Below are 16,499 nucleotides of genomic sequence, written 5' to 3'. Positions count from 1 at the left end.
TTTACGTGATTGTGCTACAGAGCTTCACTATGCTCAGGTCCTATAAATTGTAAAGATAGTCTCTACCTCTAAAAGCAGCACTTCCTTGGGTTTGTTTTTGCAATTCACACATTACAAAATAGATTTCATTACTACTGATAGGTTTGTGGGAAATAAAAGTATTTGTTAATTCAGAAATCCCCTCAAAGTTTAGCCCAGTGCTTCAGTCAGCACTGGGCAATAGAGACAGACCTTCAGTTGAACTGTGGAGCAGAGGCTGTGAGCAGGATCCCACATGCTCGGTTTTCAAGATGCCAATGACTGCGTCATCTCTTCTATGGCAAGCTGGCTTTGCTAGCTCCCCTCCCACTGCCAGGACTGCTGCAATCACTTAGTCACAACCTTTAGGGGAGAGGGCATGAAACTGCTGGGTATAGTGCTCAATTGTTAGGTATGCACATGTGTCTTCTGATACAGCAGATAACTTTATATCCAGAAAATAGTTGGAACACTTTTCAACAGTAATCCAGGGTTGCCTGTACAGCCTCTTTGGCACCAGTGTCTTTCCCAGAGCACAGACTTCCCACACTTCAGCACAGCACTTATTCATGACCTGAATCACTTTCCAAGGTTTGTCTCCTCAGTTCTCGCCTCTGCCATTGCCTTTGCACATCAGTCCTCAGTTTAGCTGGATGATCATGTATATATGAGTAAGAAAGACTGAGTCCTTGGGACTCATGCTCCTTTTTCTCCCTTCCTCCCTTCCCTCCCCCTACACGCCACCCATCTTCCTCCTTCCTTCTTTCTTTTTCTTTCTTTCTGCCTTCATGCCTTTATTTACTATCTTTCTCTCTTTCTTTCTTGCTATCATTCTATTTGTCTCTCTTCTTTTCTCTCTTTCTTTTATCAGTAAAGTATTATATTTTAAAAACAATTCCACAGGGGCACATGGGTGGCTTAGTTGGTTAAGCATCATGATCTTATAGTTTGTGAGTTCGAGCCCCACTTCAGGCTCTCTGCTGTCAGCATGGAGCCTGATTCAGATCCTCTATTTCCCTCTCTGTCCCTCCTCCACTCGCTCACTCTCTCTCTCTCTCTCTCAAAATAAATAAACTTTAATATATATATGCATACATACATATATACATAATTCCACCATCCTGGCACAGTAGTAATTAGGATTTTTGTATATTCCATTCAAGTTTTTCTTTTTATTTATTGAATTGTATCTATAGAGTGTAGTCCTTACCTGTCTGACATGTGCCACATTCTGGATAGCCTAGTGCCGTCTAGTTGCAACCTGATACTTTCTTCTCCCCACAAAGGAGACATATAGAAACGCAAGGAAGTAGAGAGTGGCTTATTCTAAATAAACTTGAATTGCCCTTATTTACCTTTTTCAGTTTATATACTTTAATACCTTATACTTAGTAACAAGTTCGTTATGACCTAATGTGTGTCAACACTATGGTTGATAGTTTCTGGTTTATAAGATAAGCATACCTACCTCATGTATAGTTGAGAAATTGAAAGGAACCTGGTTCTCCTGGAAAGTAAACTATCTATTATAAGTTTTTAAAAAAACTAATAGAAAAGCACTCTCTCTCTCTAAGATAAATAAACATTAAAAAATAAGAAAAATAATACAATAGAGTTATTTGGGCAGAATGTGAAGAAAGTGCAAAGAGTCTGAGAAAACTAACTCATTTTTTGGCATGAGAAGGTTGAGAGTTTTTAAATCCTCAGAACTAAGCAACAAGATTACCAAAACAAAATAGATCAAAGGGCCATCAATTTAGCATTTATAAATTACAAATGCAACCACACATGAAATAAATTCCATATGGATTAAAGATATAAATGATAAAAGTATTCAAATAAATATATATTGATACATGTGTCATATTGTGTGAAAAAAAATATTGTCCCAAAGCTAAAAGTCAGAAAGCCTTTCAGATTTTACTACATATAAAATTTTGTATATTCACTTTAAAAGAGTACTACAATGTTAATAGTGTTAGGGCAGTGAGATGATGATTTTTATTGCCTTCTCAATGTTTATCTCTACTTTTTTTCACTTTTACAATGACTATGTTTTACTTACATAATAAGAAACAAATATGTGTATGTCCACAAACTTCAATTTGTAGAGTTCTGAAACCAACAGTATATTACCTTTTCATTACAGTGTATATCTTGGAAGACTTAGTTTTGGATTAATCATGCTGTCCACGTGTCATTGGTTCCTCTTTAGACTCCAGGTTCATGGCCTTATAATTGGCTTATATTTGGTGTTATAAGTTCCAGCAGGTTCCAGCCTACCAGTAGTCTCTCCAAATTCTCAGAATGACAGCAAGCCAAGTCAAACCACAAGACCTTACTGAATGGCTCTTTCCAGTAACACTGACACATTAGCCACAGGATTGACTTTCTTGACCTCTGCAACCTCTATAGCAACTTGGCCTCAACTAACTGTACATCATCAAGTATTGACATTAAAAACAGTGCTCTTTTACCTATAGCACTTCATATGCCTAATTCTATGCATCTTCACCCACAGAACTTCAAGTTAGAATTTGCTTTAAATTGTGAGTTTGTTCCTGTTGAATTTCATGACATCCGACAAGTAAAAGCCAGTTTTAAAAAATTGATGAGGGCTTGTGTTCCAAGCACCATCCCTACTGACTCAGAAGTGACCTTCCTGAAAGCCCTGGGAGATTCTGAGTGGTTCCCGCAGGTAATGTCTAGAGCAGTGTGTCTTATAACTCAAGGAAAGAGGTTCAAGTGGATATACAGAATTGATATTTGAGAAAAAAGTATTGTGTTTCCCTATTACCTGACATTCTCTCCTTATTGTACACACTCCATAAAGGTTTTTCAGTTCCAGGAAACATGTGATATAGAAGATGAGAGGATAGAATTCTTCATCCCTGGGTTTTCAATCTCTTCTAGTTGAAAATTTAATCTTCGCAGGATGCTAAGGAGGAGATCTTTATTGTTAGATGGAAACTTTTTGATATGCAGCAAATTTAATCAACAAATATTTATAGGACTTCTGCTCTTTTGTCAGCAGAGTAAGGATCCAGGGACACAATTTGATTTCTAGATGATTCCAAGAGCCTTTCCCTCTTACTTTCTCACCTTCCATGTGTCTCTGCCTTTTCCTTGTCTGTAGATTTTAGATTCACCCTCAAACCATCCACCAGAGTCATATTGGATGCCCCAAAGCCTACCTAAAGTTTAGGAAAAAAACACATATCCCTTGTTCAGCTAAGTCAAACTTGGGATGTTTTTAATTAAACTCTTATTGAGAAATTAAGGAGAAATAGGTATCCCAGCACACATAACCCACATTTCTTCCAAACCACATAAGAAAGGTATTTATGACATGCATGTTTTAGACACTGACGCAGACATTTGGCCAAAGCATCTCTGCAATATACCCTTCAGCCTTGTTTTTAAACCATTGATGCTATATCCATTATTCCTTTGCCCCCTGTAGGAGTTCCCAGCCCCTCTGATCTCTGTTCCCATCTGCCTCCAAGCCTCCTGCCTCTCTTAGGGAGGAAAAAGAGTTGTTTTCCATAAGCCAAGAAATGATGGGAGTACCCAGGGCAGTGACTATTCTCAAGATACTTAAACTATTAAAAAAAAAAAAAAGCCATATATACAATTAGCTATAAATCTAGATACTTTGAGTACTCATGGAAGGAGCTGATCAAAACTCCCTTCTGTCCCTAAGCTATGAGCACCAGCCCCAAACTTCCCACCACTCAACCTATCTGTGCTTCTGGTACATTCTTTGTTCTGCTTCTTACTCCAAAGTAGATTCATACCAGAAGTTCGTGACTAAAAACAGTGGAAAATACTGCCCCACTTGGGATATTGGCATTTTAAAAGTTAACTTAGAGCAAATGCTAAGCCCAAGAGAATTCAGGCTATGTTACAGGAACAGTGAGGAGCTTCCCATTGCTGGAGAGGACATGTGCCTTGTTCCTGGGTTTAAAATAGCCTAGCTCTGTTTAAAATATGGGGGAGTTAATTTTGTTTTATGTTAGTTGAAAGTTGGATTCATCTACAAATTACATCAAGTGATACTTAAAATATAGTTTTAAACTACAATATACATTTGGTTTTGAATCTCTATGCTCTATTCACAGCATAATTGTTCATTAGGGACTTTGAGTCAGTTGGCTTGGCTTAAAAAGCTGAGCACAAATCTGAGTCTTCTTCCCACTTAATACACAATACAAACAAGAGTGTCTTTCTTAAAATACAAAATTCGTTTATCATAAAATTCAACCCTGTGAAGTGTACAGTTCAGTGCTTTTTAGTATATTCAGAGTTGTGCAACCATCCTATCTAATTACAGAAAAATTAAGAGTATCTGAAATAGAACTGACTACATCATAGAAAAACAAATTTTACATCCAGTAACTGTTTTGGTAGGGCCACTTATAGAATCTCTCTTTTCCACTCTATGGAATTATATAACTCTTCTACTTTGAGGAGATCATGTAAGGTCAGTTTATTTCATGATATATCATTTGAACACATTATTTTTAAATGTGTCTGCTTTTAAATTATGTCATTGTTTCATCTTGATTTTGACAAAGAACTTAAAGCATTTAAAACTTACATGGTTCTTTTGTCCAAATACTTTATCCCTAACTTGTTTTTGTTATCTAAGGTTGATAATGAGTCTGTGTGTTCTTGGTGCTCAGAAAGTGCCTGGTCTAATTGTGGCCTCCTTTCTTATCTCTTAGCTTCACAGGATAATGCAGCTGGCTGTGGTTATATCAGAAGTACTTGAGAATGGTTCCTCAGTTTTGGTCTGTTTGGAGGAAGGCTGGGACATCACTGCACAAGTAAACTCTTAAAACATATTTTCAGATACTTAGTTTTATATTTGTATTCAAATTCAGTTGTTTTAAGTTCTGCAGATGAATCTTTTGTATAATGACTAATGTAATTATGGACAGAGAAAGTCCTGTGTTAAAAACACCTAGTATCCATGAGAAAGCTCTGAGTCCTGAGCTTCCCAGCACAACATAGCCTGGAGCTCCAGCTCAGGGCATCAGGCTCCCACATGAGAGATACACCATGTGAGCATACAAATGGAGCACTTGATCAGAGGGTAGGACATGGACCATCCTTCCTGGGTTTTATCAGCCCTTTCCCTGGCTTTCAATAAGCCCCTCCTTTACCCACTCCACATGAAAAGGAAAAGTATAAATATAAACTACAGTAAGACATTAATCTATACCTGTCAAAAGGTAGATGTAGGTTTGAACTGATACTCTGGCCTTATTAATTAACCTAGGAGAGGGCTGCAGTCAGCAGACTGGCCAGCTAAAGATTAAAATCATAATTTCTGAAAGAAAACATGTAGCCAAAATGAATCTGAGTTTTAGTTTTTGCTGGAAAGTTTGCAGAATTAATTTGATTGGCTGTTGTGGAGCAGTTAGTGAACAAATTTGCTGTTGAGGTGACTTTGCTTGTCTTACTAACAAAATTTTTTCAGGACTGAAAGTAATGAAGTATCCATCCTGCTTGTGCCCTAGGTGACATCCTTGGTTCAGTTACTCAGTGATCCCTTTTATAGGACACTTGAAGGCTTCCGGATGTTGGTCGAAAAAGAGTGGCTCTCTTTTGGTCATAAATTTAGTCAGCGGAGCAGCTTGACTCTCAACTGTCAGGGTAGTGGTTTTACTCCCATATTCCTGCAGTTCTTAGACTGTGTACACCAGGTAAGTAGAGCAAGCTTAAATTGACTTGATATGAAGGAAAGAAAAGAACTAGCATTTATCGAGCCATTGCAGTGCTGTGCCAGGTATCCTCATGTCATGACTCTGATGGACCTGCTGAAATCTTAGCAGTGGATTGCTGGTAATAGAAAAGAAGAGAACTAGTTGGTTTCTGAAATTAGGATAACTGAGTTGGCTATTAGGCTGGCCCCCATGTGAAGTGGCCAGCACTCTAAATTATCATCTCCCAAGAAGAGGAACAAACTTGGGTTTGTTGTCCAGAAAGGTTTGACCTATGGTAGAACAGCAAAAATCTCTAGGTAATGGCAGAGCCTGAAATGCAACAAATGGTCTTCCCAGTTTGAGAGGACTTTAGCTTGTGCCTAGGAATATAGAAGGTAGAGCCAGCCCCTAGAGAAAGAATCCGGGCCCAATCAGGCAAGCCTATGAGGTTGAGAACCCTGGCTCGGTTCTACTCAGTGACCTACTCAAGGCTAATCAAAGGACCAGACAGAAACACAGGTATATAATCCAGTCCAACCCAGCAGGAGCAGGGGAATGGGGGAGGTGTGAATGCTTTAGGCTCCCTCCTGCCTTCATCTCATGCACATAAGATATAAACTCCCTAATGGGGCCTTAATCAGGATTGGGCTTGAGAATTGCCTGGCACTGGCTTTGCTAAATTGGCCTAGGAAAAGCAGGACTGACATTTCCAGCTTTGTTTCATCTGCACCACAAAATGAATGGGTTCTGGCATATCAAACATATGTGTCAGAACAGTGAGCTTCCTTGGAATGATTGGCCTCAGGTACCTATTGGAAGGAAAGGTGGAAATGTTTTTAGGAACCAAAACTGGAACTAAGTCTTCTTTTTTTTTTTTTTTTTTAGTTTGTATTCATTTATTATTTTTTCTTAATTTGAAATTTATTGTGAAATTGGTTTCCATACAACACCTAGTGCTCATCCCAACAGGTGCCCTCCTCAATGCCCATCACCCACCCTCCCCTTCCTCCCACCCCCACCCCATCAACTGTCAGTTTATTCTCAGTTTTTAAGAGGCCAAGCTGGTATATGGGTTTTGTTTTGGTTTGGTTTTTTAGTCTATTAATAATTTGATCAGCTCTTTTAATTCACTACATAATTTTTCATTTATTTAAAATGTATAGTTCAATAGTTTTTAGTATATTCACGGATTTGTGTAATTGCCACAATCAATTCTAGAACATTTTATCACTCCAAAAAAAACTCCATACCCATTAGCTGCAACTTTCCATCCCCCTGATCCTACCCCCCACATACACACTCTGGTGGTTGTTTTTGATTGCTCTAATCGGCTTCTTAAAGAAAAGATCTATTGAATAATTTCAATTAATTCTGTCCAAGCAGCATCTGGAGAAGCTGGTGACCAGGTTGAGCTTACATTTTAAATCTTTGCAGCAAATGATATATTTGTTTACTATTTTAATATTAGTCTTTTTATTTCATACTCCTTTTGGCAGATAGATGAGGAAGACATTTGGAGCCCCATTGTCTCTGAAACAGAAAGCTTAACTGAGACCAAGGGAGGGAGCAAGCATCTTTTTTCTCACATCTAGATAGGTGAAAGCATATGAGTTCTTCATGACAGTACTTCTTATTATCTTGCTCATTGCCTTCTTATATCACTTAGCAAATGCACTAGGGTGTATACCTTCAGCTTATGCGGTGATGTATGTCAGTTATTTCTCAGTATAACTGACAGAGGTATGGGGAGGCAGGTAAGAGCAACTACACATTATATGATTTAATTTATAGAAAATTCTACAAAAGGCAAAACTGCAGTGACGGAAAACAGATCAATGGTTTCTTGGGACCAGTGGTCAAGAACGATGGAAGGGCATAAGCAAACTTTTTAGGATGAGGGAACTATTCTGTCTTAATTGTGGTGGTGACTACACAGATGTGTACAGTGACCAAAATCAATCAATCAGCCTATATGCTGAAAATATGGAAATTTTGTTATATGTAAATTATACTTCAATGAACCTAAGAAACAAAATTTTAATTAGGAAGTCCAACATCTCAGTTAACTGGAGTTCCAGAAAAAGAAAACAGCAGCTATGTGGTTTCTCCAGAGAAAAATTTGTCTGTCTGGTACCCAGAGAATACTTATAAGCCTGACTGCCTGATTCTTAGAAATAGGCAAGAAATGGGTCCAGGGAGATCCCTTTTGAGTGTGCAGATTTTTTCTTTTTCCATGTTATTTTCAACTTCAAGCCTTGTCACCAACCCAGTTGTGCCTGCTGTTCCCAAGCCCAGAGCTCATCAAGTTTGGTTTTTCCAGAGGACAAACCTCTAATCTCTTGCTTTCAAGGAGACAATCACATTACTGCCTGGGGTAGGAAAGGACCCTGGAGATCTCACCACCTCCTCTATAAACTTAAATCTAGTCCTCATTTTGGGCTCTCATCTCACCCCTATATATGTTACTCAGCACTTGGGGGCCTCTGAGCCCTGGGCCTTTCTGGATTTACAGGGCAAGCTGTTGCCTTCTCAAATCATTGTCATCCTACAGGCATCCCAGTGTAGCTTCTCATCTTCTGTCATTTACTGCTGTCCTTCCTTCTGTTTTCATCATTCACAAATGTGCTGAATTTTCTTGACCTGCTACTGTCTCCCCTCTCATTCTCCCTACCTCCTTTTAGTTTTTTACCTTTTAAAACTTCCTTTCCTTTAATTAAGGGAGAGTTGCAGGGGGCTGAGTTTGTATGGCTGTATTTGCTTAAGTTAAATGCACTATTACATATGTTAAATATCCATGTTCAACTTGCAGAACTCTGCATACCTAAGCATTAGAGTCAGCTAAAGAATCCACTCACAATCAGTAAGAAATGAGAGGTTCTCATGGAAGACATACTGTCCTTGAAAATGAAAACATTATTGTATCCCAAGTATAGTAATAATTACTTGAAATGTAATGCTTATATTTTATTGTTGGTGGTGTGTAGGAGTGTGAATAGTCTAGAATGTTTGAAAGTAACCTGTATTTTGTGAGTACCTCTTAAGTGATGTAAACAAAGTAACTTAACATAAACTAAAATGAAGTAGGAATTATATTCCCGTTGTCTTCAGAATACATTATAATAGATGCTAAAACTATGTAATGTTAAGTTATATAAAACAACTTGAGGTGTATTTCTAGCAACTTTTCATTTTAAATAACGAGTCAAAATTCAAATGTTCTATATAAATTGAACTTTGATGAAAGTTCACTTATTTGTAGGTGAATGCTTCACAAACTGTAGAAAATAATATTGTTCAGGGTCTAAAGACCCCTTTAGTAGTCATTCAAATCTGGTTGTATTGGGGCGCCTGGGTGGCGCAGTCGGTTAAGCGTCCGACTTCAGCCAGGTCACGATCTCGCGGTCCGTGAGTTCGAGCCCCGCGTCAGGCTCTGGGCTGATGGCTCGGAGCCTGGAGCCTGTTTCCGATTCTGTGTCTCTCTCTCTCTCTGCCCCTCCCCCGTTCATGCTCTGTCTCTCTCTGTCCCAAAAATAAATAAAAAACGTTGAAAAAAAAATTAAAAAAAAAAATCTGGTTGTATCACGTTAAGATGTTTTTAATTAAAATATGAATTTTTAAAAATTTTCCTGAACTCTCATTTGCCTTAGTACCCTCACACATAATATCCTGAGTGCAGGCAAGTCATGGCAAAGCGAGCATATGACCTTAATTGCAGTATTTAAAGGATGCTTGACTATGATAGGTATCAGCTTTGGTGAAGCAAATTACTTTGTGCTGAAAAGGGATTGTTTATTCATTCAAAAACAGAAGACTAAGAAGACTATAGTTAACAAATAGTGCTCTGACTCTTGCTGACTTAATTATAAGGTAGTGTTTCATCATCTCCTACATACTAGTTTTAGGCATTAGAAAACGCCTTCTTTGAATACCTTTCAAGTGAACACTAGTGCTTTACATGACTCTGGCTTTTGCCAGACAATTCGAATTACTGCTGTCCTCAGTCTCTCGGGGACACAAAACAGAGCCAGGCCCAACAACATTTAAAAGAAAAAAAAAGTGCAAAATTGCGCAGCAGCAAGCGAAACTCCCAGGTGGAATGTGTTCACTGCTTATTAACCATTTCTAACATGCCGAATGCCAAAAGGCAGTCTATGGAAATTTGCCTAGACTTGTCCATTAGTACTAATAGAGTTACAAAGAAAACAGATGAAGTACTGATCTTAAATTAGAACTGCCTCATCATATAAAAAGCCATTGTTTATGCCAGTATATCCAGGTGTCAGATGAATTAAAATGCTAGATCACTGTTTCATAATAGCAACATCTGGCAAATTTTTTGTTGCTTCTAAAAGAAATTGGCTTAGTTCAAATGATATCATTACAGGATGCTTCCTTTTCTTAAAATAGTTGAACCAAATTCAAAAAGAAATACATCCAAAATATAAAAATGAAATTTTTACCTAAAATTTATTTTTAAAATACAATACCAGAGGAACAAACCTGTATGATATAAACGAAAACATGGAGTATAGGAAAGCATCTTCTCTACTTCAACATTAGAGTAAATCTTTGAGAACTTAGAACTTATTGTTTGAGGACCTGTTGTTTGAGAAAAACAAATACTAGTTACACCTTTGCTTTTGAAGTTTATTCAAATCGTAAATTGACTCACTCTGGTCTGGCTGTAAGAGATGGTTGTCTTCACAGTTACCATATGCCAGCACTATGCCAAGTCCTGTTCCAAAGAGAAAAACTATTTGCCTTTTGAAGATATGAACTTTCCTTGTGAGCACATGTGTAAGGAGCTAGGCTGCCCCCAAACAGTTTCATGACTATAAAATTTATCCATTAATATTGACAAAATGACTGCAGTTAGTGGATTAATGGCATATTCAAAGTTTCTGGTGTCTGCCTGCTCCTCATTCATCTGAAAACTGGCAGAAACTGACACAATCCAAGCTGTTTTATAACAAGCCAATTTTGTATTAAAGTTGTTAATATTTTGAGCCCATAAACTGAGTTTATGTATCAGTCTTACTAATTTTTGATCTTTAACAAATTTTTCAACCTCTCTGTGCTTTGGTTTCTAGATAGATACATGGATAGGCATAGCTATCAGATGGATTACAAATCATTTTTTTTTAATGTTTATTTTTGAGAGAGAGAGACAGAGAGAGACAGAGCATAAGTGGGGGAGGGGCAGAGAGAGAGGGAGACAAAGAATCTGAAGCAGGCTCCAGTCTCTGAATTGTCAACACAGAGCCCAATGCAGGACTTGAACCCACAAACTGTGAGATCATGACCTGAGCCGGTCAGACGTTTAACTGACTGAGACACCCAGGCACCCCAGAAGGATTATAAATCTTACGTAAAATCATTTGTACAGTAGAAACTGCACAGTTAATGTTTGTTAAATCTTAATCTTGAAATAACAAAAACTAACATTAGTTGCTGGTTTTTCTAGGGTGTATCTACCATACCCACAGTTTTTCCAATGTTGACACCATCCTATATAGGGTCTCTTGTAGCTTAACATTTCTAAATCTTGAAAGTAAAATCCAGTGTTGACCTACTATATTTTATTCCCAAAATGTTGATCTTTCCTGGGATTTGAGTCATAGCTTATTTTATGGGCCTTTAAATTTTATAAAGTACTTAATGGCACATGGGCAAAATATAAGACCCTATAAATTCATGTTTCTCCAAATTCCATTTCATATTCTCTTCTTATAAATAAGTGAAATTGGCAAGTTTCACTCCGTAATGGAAAACAAAACTAAAATACCTCACATAGCTTTGTCTTTTAAATCTGTATATTTTTGTCTTTCATCAAGATAAATACAAAATTATTTTGGACAACAGAATCCAGATGATGCCTGACAAAGGCCTAAACTCTACTCATCAGCATATTTGGGGAAATGCTCATATAGAATTAATTTATAGACTGAGATGCCTATCATTTCCAATTCTGCATATTATAATAAGGCTAAATTCATTTGAAGCAGATTTGCCTTTAGGCTCCAAAAATCTTGTGGCCAACAGGAAAGAATAAAATACTGAATCCAAATGCTGTTCTTTGAAAAGATCAATAGAATTGATAAACTTCTAGCGAGACTGATCAAAGAAAGACACAAAATATCAATATTAGAAATGAGAGGGGCACCTGGGTGGCTCAGTTGGTTGAGCGTCCAACTTTGGCTCAGGTCATGATCCCACAGTCCATGAGTTCAAGCCCTGTGTTGGGCTCTGTGCTGACAGCTCAGAGCCTGGAGCCTGCTTTGGATTCTGTGTACCCTGCCCCTGCTCCTCCCCCCACTCATGCTCTCACTCTCTAAAAAATAAATAAATGTTAAAAAAAAATTTTTAAAAGAAATGAGAAAGATGACATCACTACAGAGTCTACAGATATGAAAAGCACGGTAAAGGAATATTATGAACATTTTTACACCAATAAAATAAACAGTTTAGATTAAATGGGCAGATTCCTTGAAAGACACAAACTCCCACACTCACTCAAGGAGGAATACATAATTTGAATAAGTCTATGTCTGTTAAGAAAATTGAAATTGTAGTTAAAAATCTTTCCACACTGCAAACTTCAGACCCAGGTGGATTCCCTGGTCAATTCTACCAAGTATTTAAGGAAGAAATAATAGAAATTCTACAAAAACTCTTCCAGAAAATTGAAACAAAGGTAATACTTCTCAACTCAGTCTATGAAACCAGCATTACCCTGGCCTGACAAAGCCAACAAAAGAAAACTATAGACCAGTATCTGTGATGATCACACATTTGATGATCACACATGCAAATTTTCTAAACAAATTTTAGCACATCTAATCCAACAAAATATTTAAACATAATAGGGGCAACTGGGTGGCTCAGTTGGTTAAGTGTCCGACTTTGGCTTAGGTCACAATCTCACTGCAAGTTTCCAGCCTCACATCAGGCTCTGTGCTGACAGCTTGGAGCCTGGAGCCTGCTTCAGATTCTGTCTCCATCTCTCTGACCCTCCCCTGCTCGTTCTCTGTCTCTGTCTCTCTTTCTCAAATATAAAAAAATAAAACATAAAAAAAAATTTTAATAAATAAAAGATAATATACCATGGCCAGGTGGCACTTACCCCAGGAATGCACAGTTGGTTTCACATTTGAAATCAATCGCTATAATTCACCATATTAAGAAACTAAAAAAGAAAAACCATATGGTCAAAACCAATAGACTCAAACAACCATTTGACAGAACATAACCCATTTCTGTAAAAATGTTCAGGAAACTAGGAATAGAAGAGAACTTTCTCAAACTATAAATAGTATTTTTTTGAAACCTACAGCTAACATCATATTTACTAGTGAAAGACTAAATGTTTTTCCCCTAAGATCAGTAATAAGATGTGGATGTCTGCTTTACCACTTCTATTCAACATTGTACTAAATAAAGATCCTAGCCATGCAATAAGGCAAGAAAATAATAATAATAATAATAATAATAATAATAAAGACATCCACATTAGAAAAGTGAAATTATCTTTTTTCACAAACAACAGTTGTCTATGGAATCTACAAAAAAAAAAAAAGAAAAAGCTAGTAGAATAAGTGAATCTGGCAAGGCTACAGAACACATGATCAATATACAAAACTCACTACTATTTCCACAGACTAACAATGAATCATTGGAAAATTGAAATGTAAAAATTATTACCTTTACAATAGTATCAAAGAACGTAAAAGAAATCTAACAAAATAAGTTAAAGACCTAGACACTGAAAACTACAAAACCTTACTGAGAGAAATTAAAGGCCTAACCAAAGCAAGAGATACCTCTTGCTCAGAAGACTCAATATTGTTGAAATGTCAATCTCCACAAATTGATCTAAAGATTCAGTGCAATCACAATCAAACTCCCAGAAGGCTATTTTGTAGAAATTGGCAAGCTCATTCTAAAATCCATATGGAAATGCAAAGAATCTAGAATAGCCAAAACAAATTTGAAAAAGAACAAAATTGGAAGACTTGCACTATGTGATTTTATTATAAAGCTACTGTAGTCAAGACTGTGTGATAATTGATGTAAAGATAGATAGGTCAATGGAAAGGAAGAGAGTCCAGAAATAGTCCCACACATATATGATATGCAGACAACTGATTTTCAATGAAGGTGCAAAGCAATCGGTAGAGAAAGGATAGTTTTTTCAGCCAACACTGCCAGACAATTGGAGTCCCATATGCAAAAAAAGAAAAAAATTTAACTTTGATCCAAACCTAGTAACAGTATAAAAATTAATTCAAAAGGGGTCATAGACCTAAATGTAAGACCTAATATTATACAATTTCTAAAAGAAAATATAGGAAGAATTTTTGTGACCTTGGGTTAGGCAAGGTATCTTAACATTCAACACCAAAAGCATGATTTATAAAAGAACAAATTGAAAGGTTAGACCTAGTTAAAATTTAAAATTTTGTTCTTCAAAAATTACTGTTAATAAAATGAAAAGACAAATCAGAGAGAGAGAAAATATTTGCACATTATGTACCTGCTTAGAGGACTTATGTCCAGAATAATTCAAAAATTCTTCAAACTCAGTAATAAGAAAACAACCAACCTATTTTTTTGTAGGCAAAATATTTTTAATGACTTTACCAAGAGGTACAGATGGCAGATAAACACATGAGAATATACCTGACATCATTTGTCATTAGGAAATGCAAATTAAAATCACAGCGAAATACCACTACATACCTATTTTAATGGATAAAAAATTTTAAACTGACTACCTCAAGCGTAGATGAAGATGTGAAGGAACCAGAACTCTCTAACACTGCTGGAGGGAATACAGAATTGTACCACCATTTGGGAAAATAGTTTGGACATTTTTTAAAAAGTTAAACATACCTGTACCTACCATGTGATTCGGCATTCCATCCCTAGGCAGTTATGCAAGAGAATGAGAGTTTTTGCCCATACAAAGGCTTATACATAACTATTCATAGCAGCTTTATAGATAACAACCAGAAATCCAGAAGCAACTTAATGCCCATCCACAGCTATGAATGAACAAATGGTGGTATATCCATACAATGGAATACTATCTAACTATAGAAAGAAATTAACTACTGATAACCCAACATGTCTGCATCTCAAAGAATTATGCTTAGTGAAAGAAGACAGACAAAAAAAGAGTTCATACTTATGATTCCATTTATATAAAGCTCTAGTAAATGTAAATTAATCTATAGTGACAAAAAGCAAATCAATGTTTGCTTGAAGAAAGTGTCCAGGAAGAGGCAAAGGGAGCCCAAGGCAGCTTTTAGGAGTTACGAATGATATATTCATTATCTTAATTGTGCTGATGATTTCAGGGTGTATAGATACGTCAAAACTTATCAAATTGTACACTTTAAATATGTGCAGCTTATTGTACATCAATTATACCTCATTAAAGCTGTTAAAAAAAGTCTCCTGGCTAACAAACCTCTAATCTCTCACTTATTCCCCATATCTTAAGTCCTTAGATGAGATCTCTTTGACCTAACCCTATTTCTTCTACTAAAACAATACTTAACAGAGAGAAGGAAGCACATGGATTGTGCTTTTTGGAGACTACTGTAGAATTTTACAGTGGAAGAGTCTAGATGTCACATTGACAAGGAGGGGAAAAAAAGCCAGTGAACTGGGCAAACTGAGTCTCTGGAAGATAGGACTAAATAGAGAAAGTATAATTTTTCTTTTTTACTGGAAATCTAAGCACCAGATTTTGCCATGTGAATATAATCAAGTCTTCATTTCTCATTATGGTAAAAAGACATTTTAGAAGAGAGAATTGAGAGCCCAGAAATAAACCCACACATATATGGACAATTAATTTACAACAAAGCAGCCAAGAACATAAAGTGGAGAGAGGACAGTTTTCAACAAATGGAAAAACTGGACAACTACATGCAAAAGAATGACACGAGACCACTGTCTTACACCATACACAAAAATTAACTCAAAATGGATTAAAGACTTGAATGTAAGGACTGAAACTATAAAATTCCTAGAAGAAAACATGGGCAGTATGCTCCTTGACATCAGTCTTAGCGATGTATTTATGGATCTGACTCCAAAGGCAAGGGAAGCAAAAGCAAAAATAAACACATGGGACTACACTGAACCAAAAAGCTTCCACACAATGAAGCAAACCATCAAAATGAAACGACAGACTACTGAATGGGAGATGATATTTGCAAATTATATATCTGATAAGGGGTTAATACCCACAATATATAAAGAACTCCTATAACTCAATGATTAAAAAACAAAACAAAACAAAACAAAACATGGACAGAGGATCTAAATAGACATTTTTCCTGTGTTTCTTAATGTCAGATTCCAGATGTGGTTATCTAAGTATTAATCAATCCAGCATTCAGGTCAATCTGAATCTTTTTTCCCATTGAAGAAATCCTCACATGCTTATTTCTTAAACTGTTGCTAAAGAGGAAAAGAAAAAGAGAAAGAAAAAAAGTTGTTCTACCTCTTCTTTTCTACTTCCAGTAAACCTGATAATTAACCTCAGTTTGGGGGCAGATTGTTTTTCAACCCCAAGCAGTTAGCAACTGCAGGTGCCCTTGTGGCACATACAGGCACAAGCATAGTGCCCCAAGCACCATCACGATGATGCTATCTAAGCACCAATTCCAGTTCAAGCAGGGTGAGTGCCAGGGTCCTTGAGAAGTGTCTAACCTTTCTAACATAATTGTAGGGTCTGGGATTTGTGGTGAGGCCAGT

The 16,499-nt window shown here is 36.8% G+C and overlaps 1 protein-coding gene across 4 annotated transcripts in view; it reads left to right on the top strand.

The window, feature by feature from the left end:
• Positions 1–16,499, top strand: part of SBF2 (SET binding factor 2) — a 484,561-nt gene that overhangs the window by 449,441 nt on the left and 18,621 nt on the right. For 3 of the 4 annotated variants that reach the window (XM_058688205.1, XM_058688206.1, XM_058688208.1), the window contains 3 exons: positions 2,540–2,716; positions 4,746–4,847; positions 5,544–5,729. In XM_058688205.1, the coding sequence (XP_058544188.1) occupies positions 2,540–2,716; positions 4,746–4,847; positions 5,544–5,729 (465 nt within the window). The remainder of the gene's footprint in view (positions 1–2,539; positions 2,717–4,745; positions 4,848–5,543; positions 5,730–16,499) is intronic. The other variant, XM_058688209.1, reaches the window with a different exon arrangement.

The sequence above is a fragment of the Neofelis nebulosa genome, chromosome 10, assembly GCF_028018385.1.
Source record: "Neofelis nebulosa isolate mNeoNeb1 chromosome 10, mNeoNeb1.pri, whole genome shotgun sequence".
NCBI classification, from domain to species: domain Eukaryota; kingdom Metazoa; phylum Chordata; class Mammalia; order Carnivora; family Felidae; genus Neofelis; species Neofelis nebulosa.
Note: the sequence above shows the minus strand (reverse complement) of the source record. Positions and strands in the feature narration are given on the sequence as shown.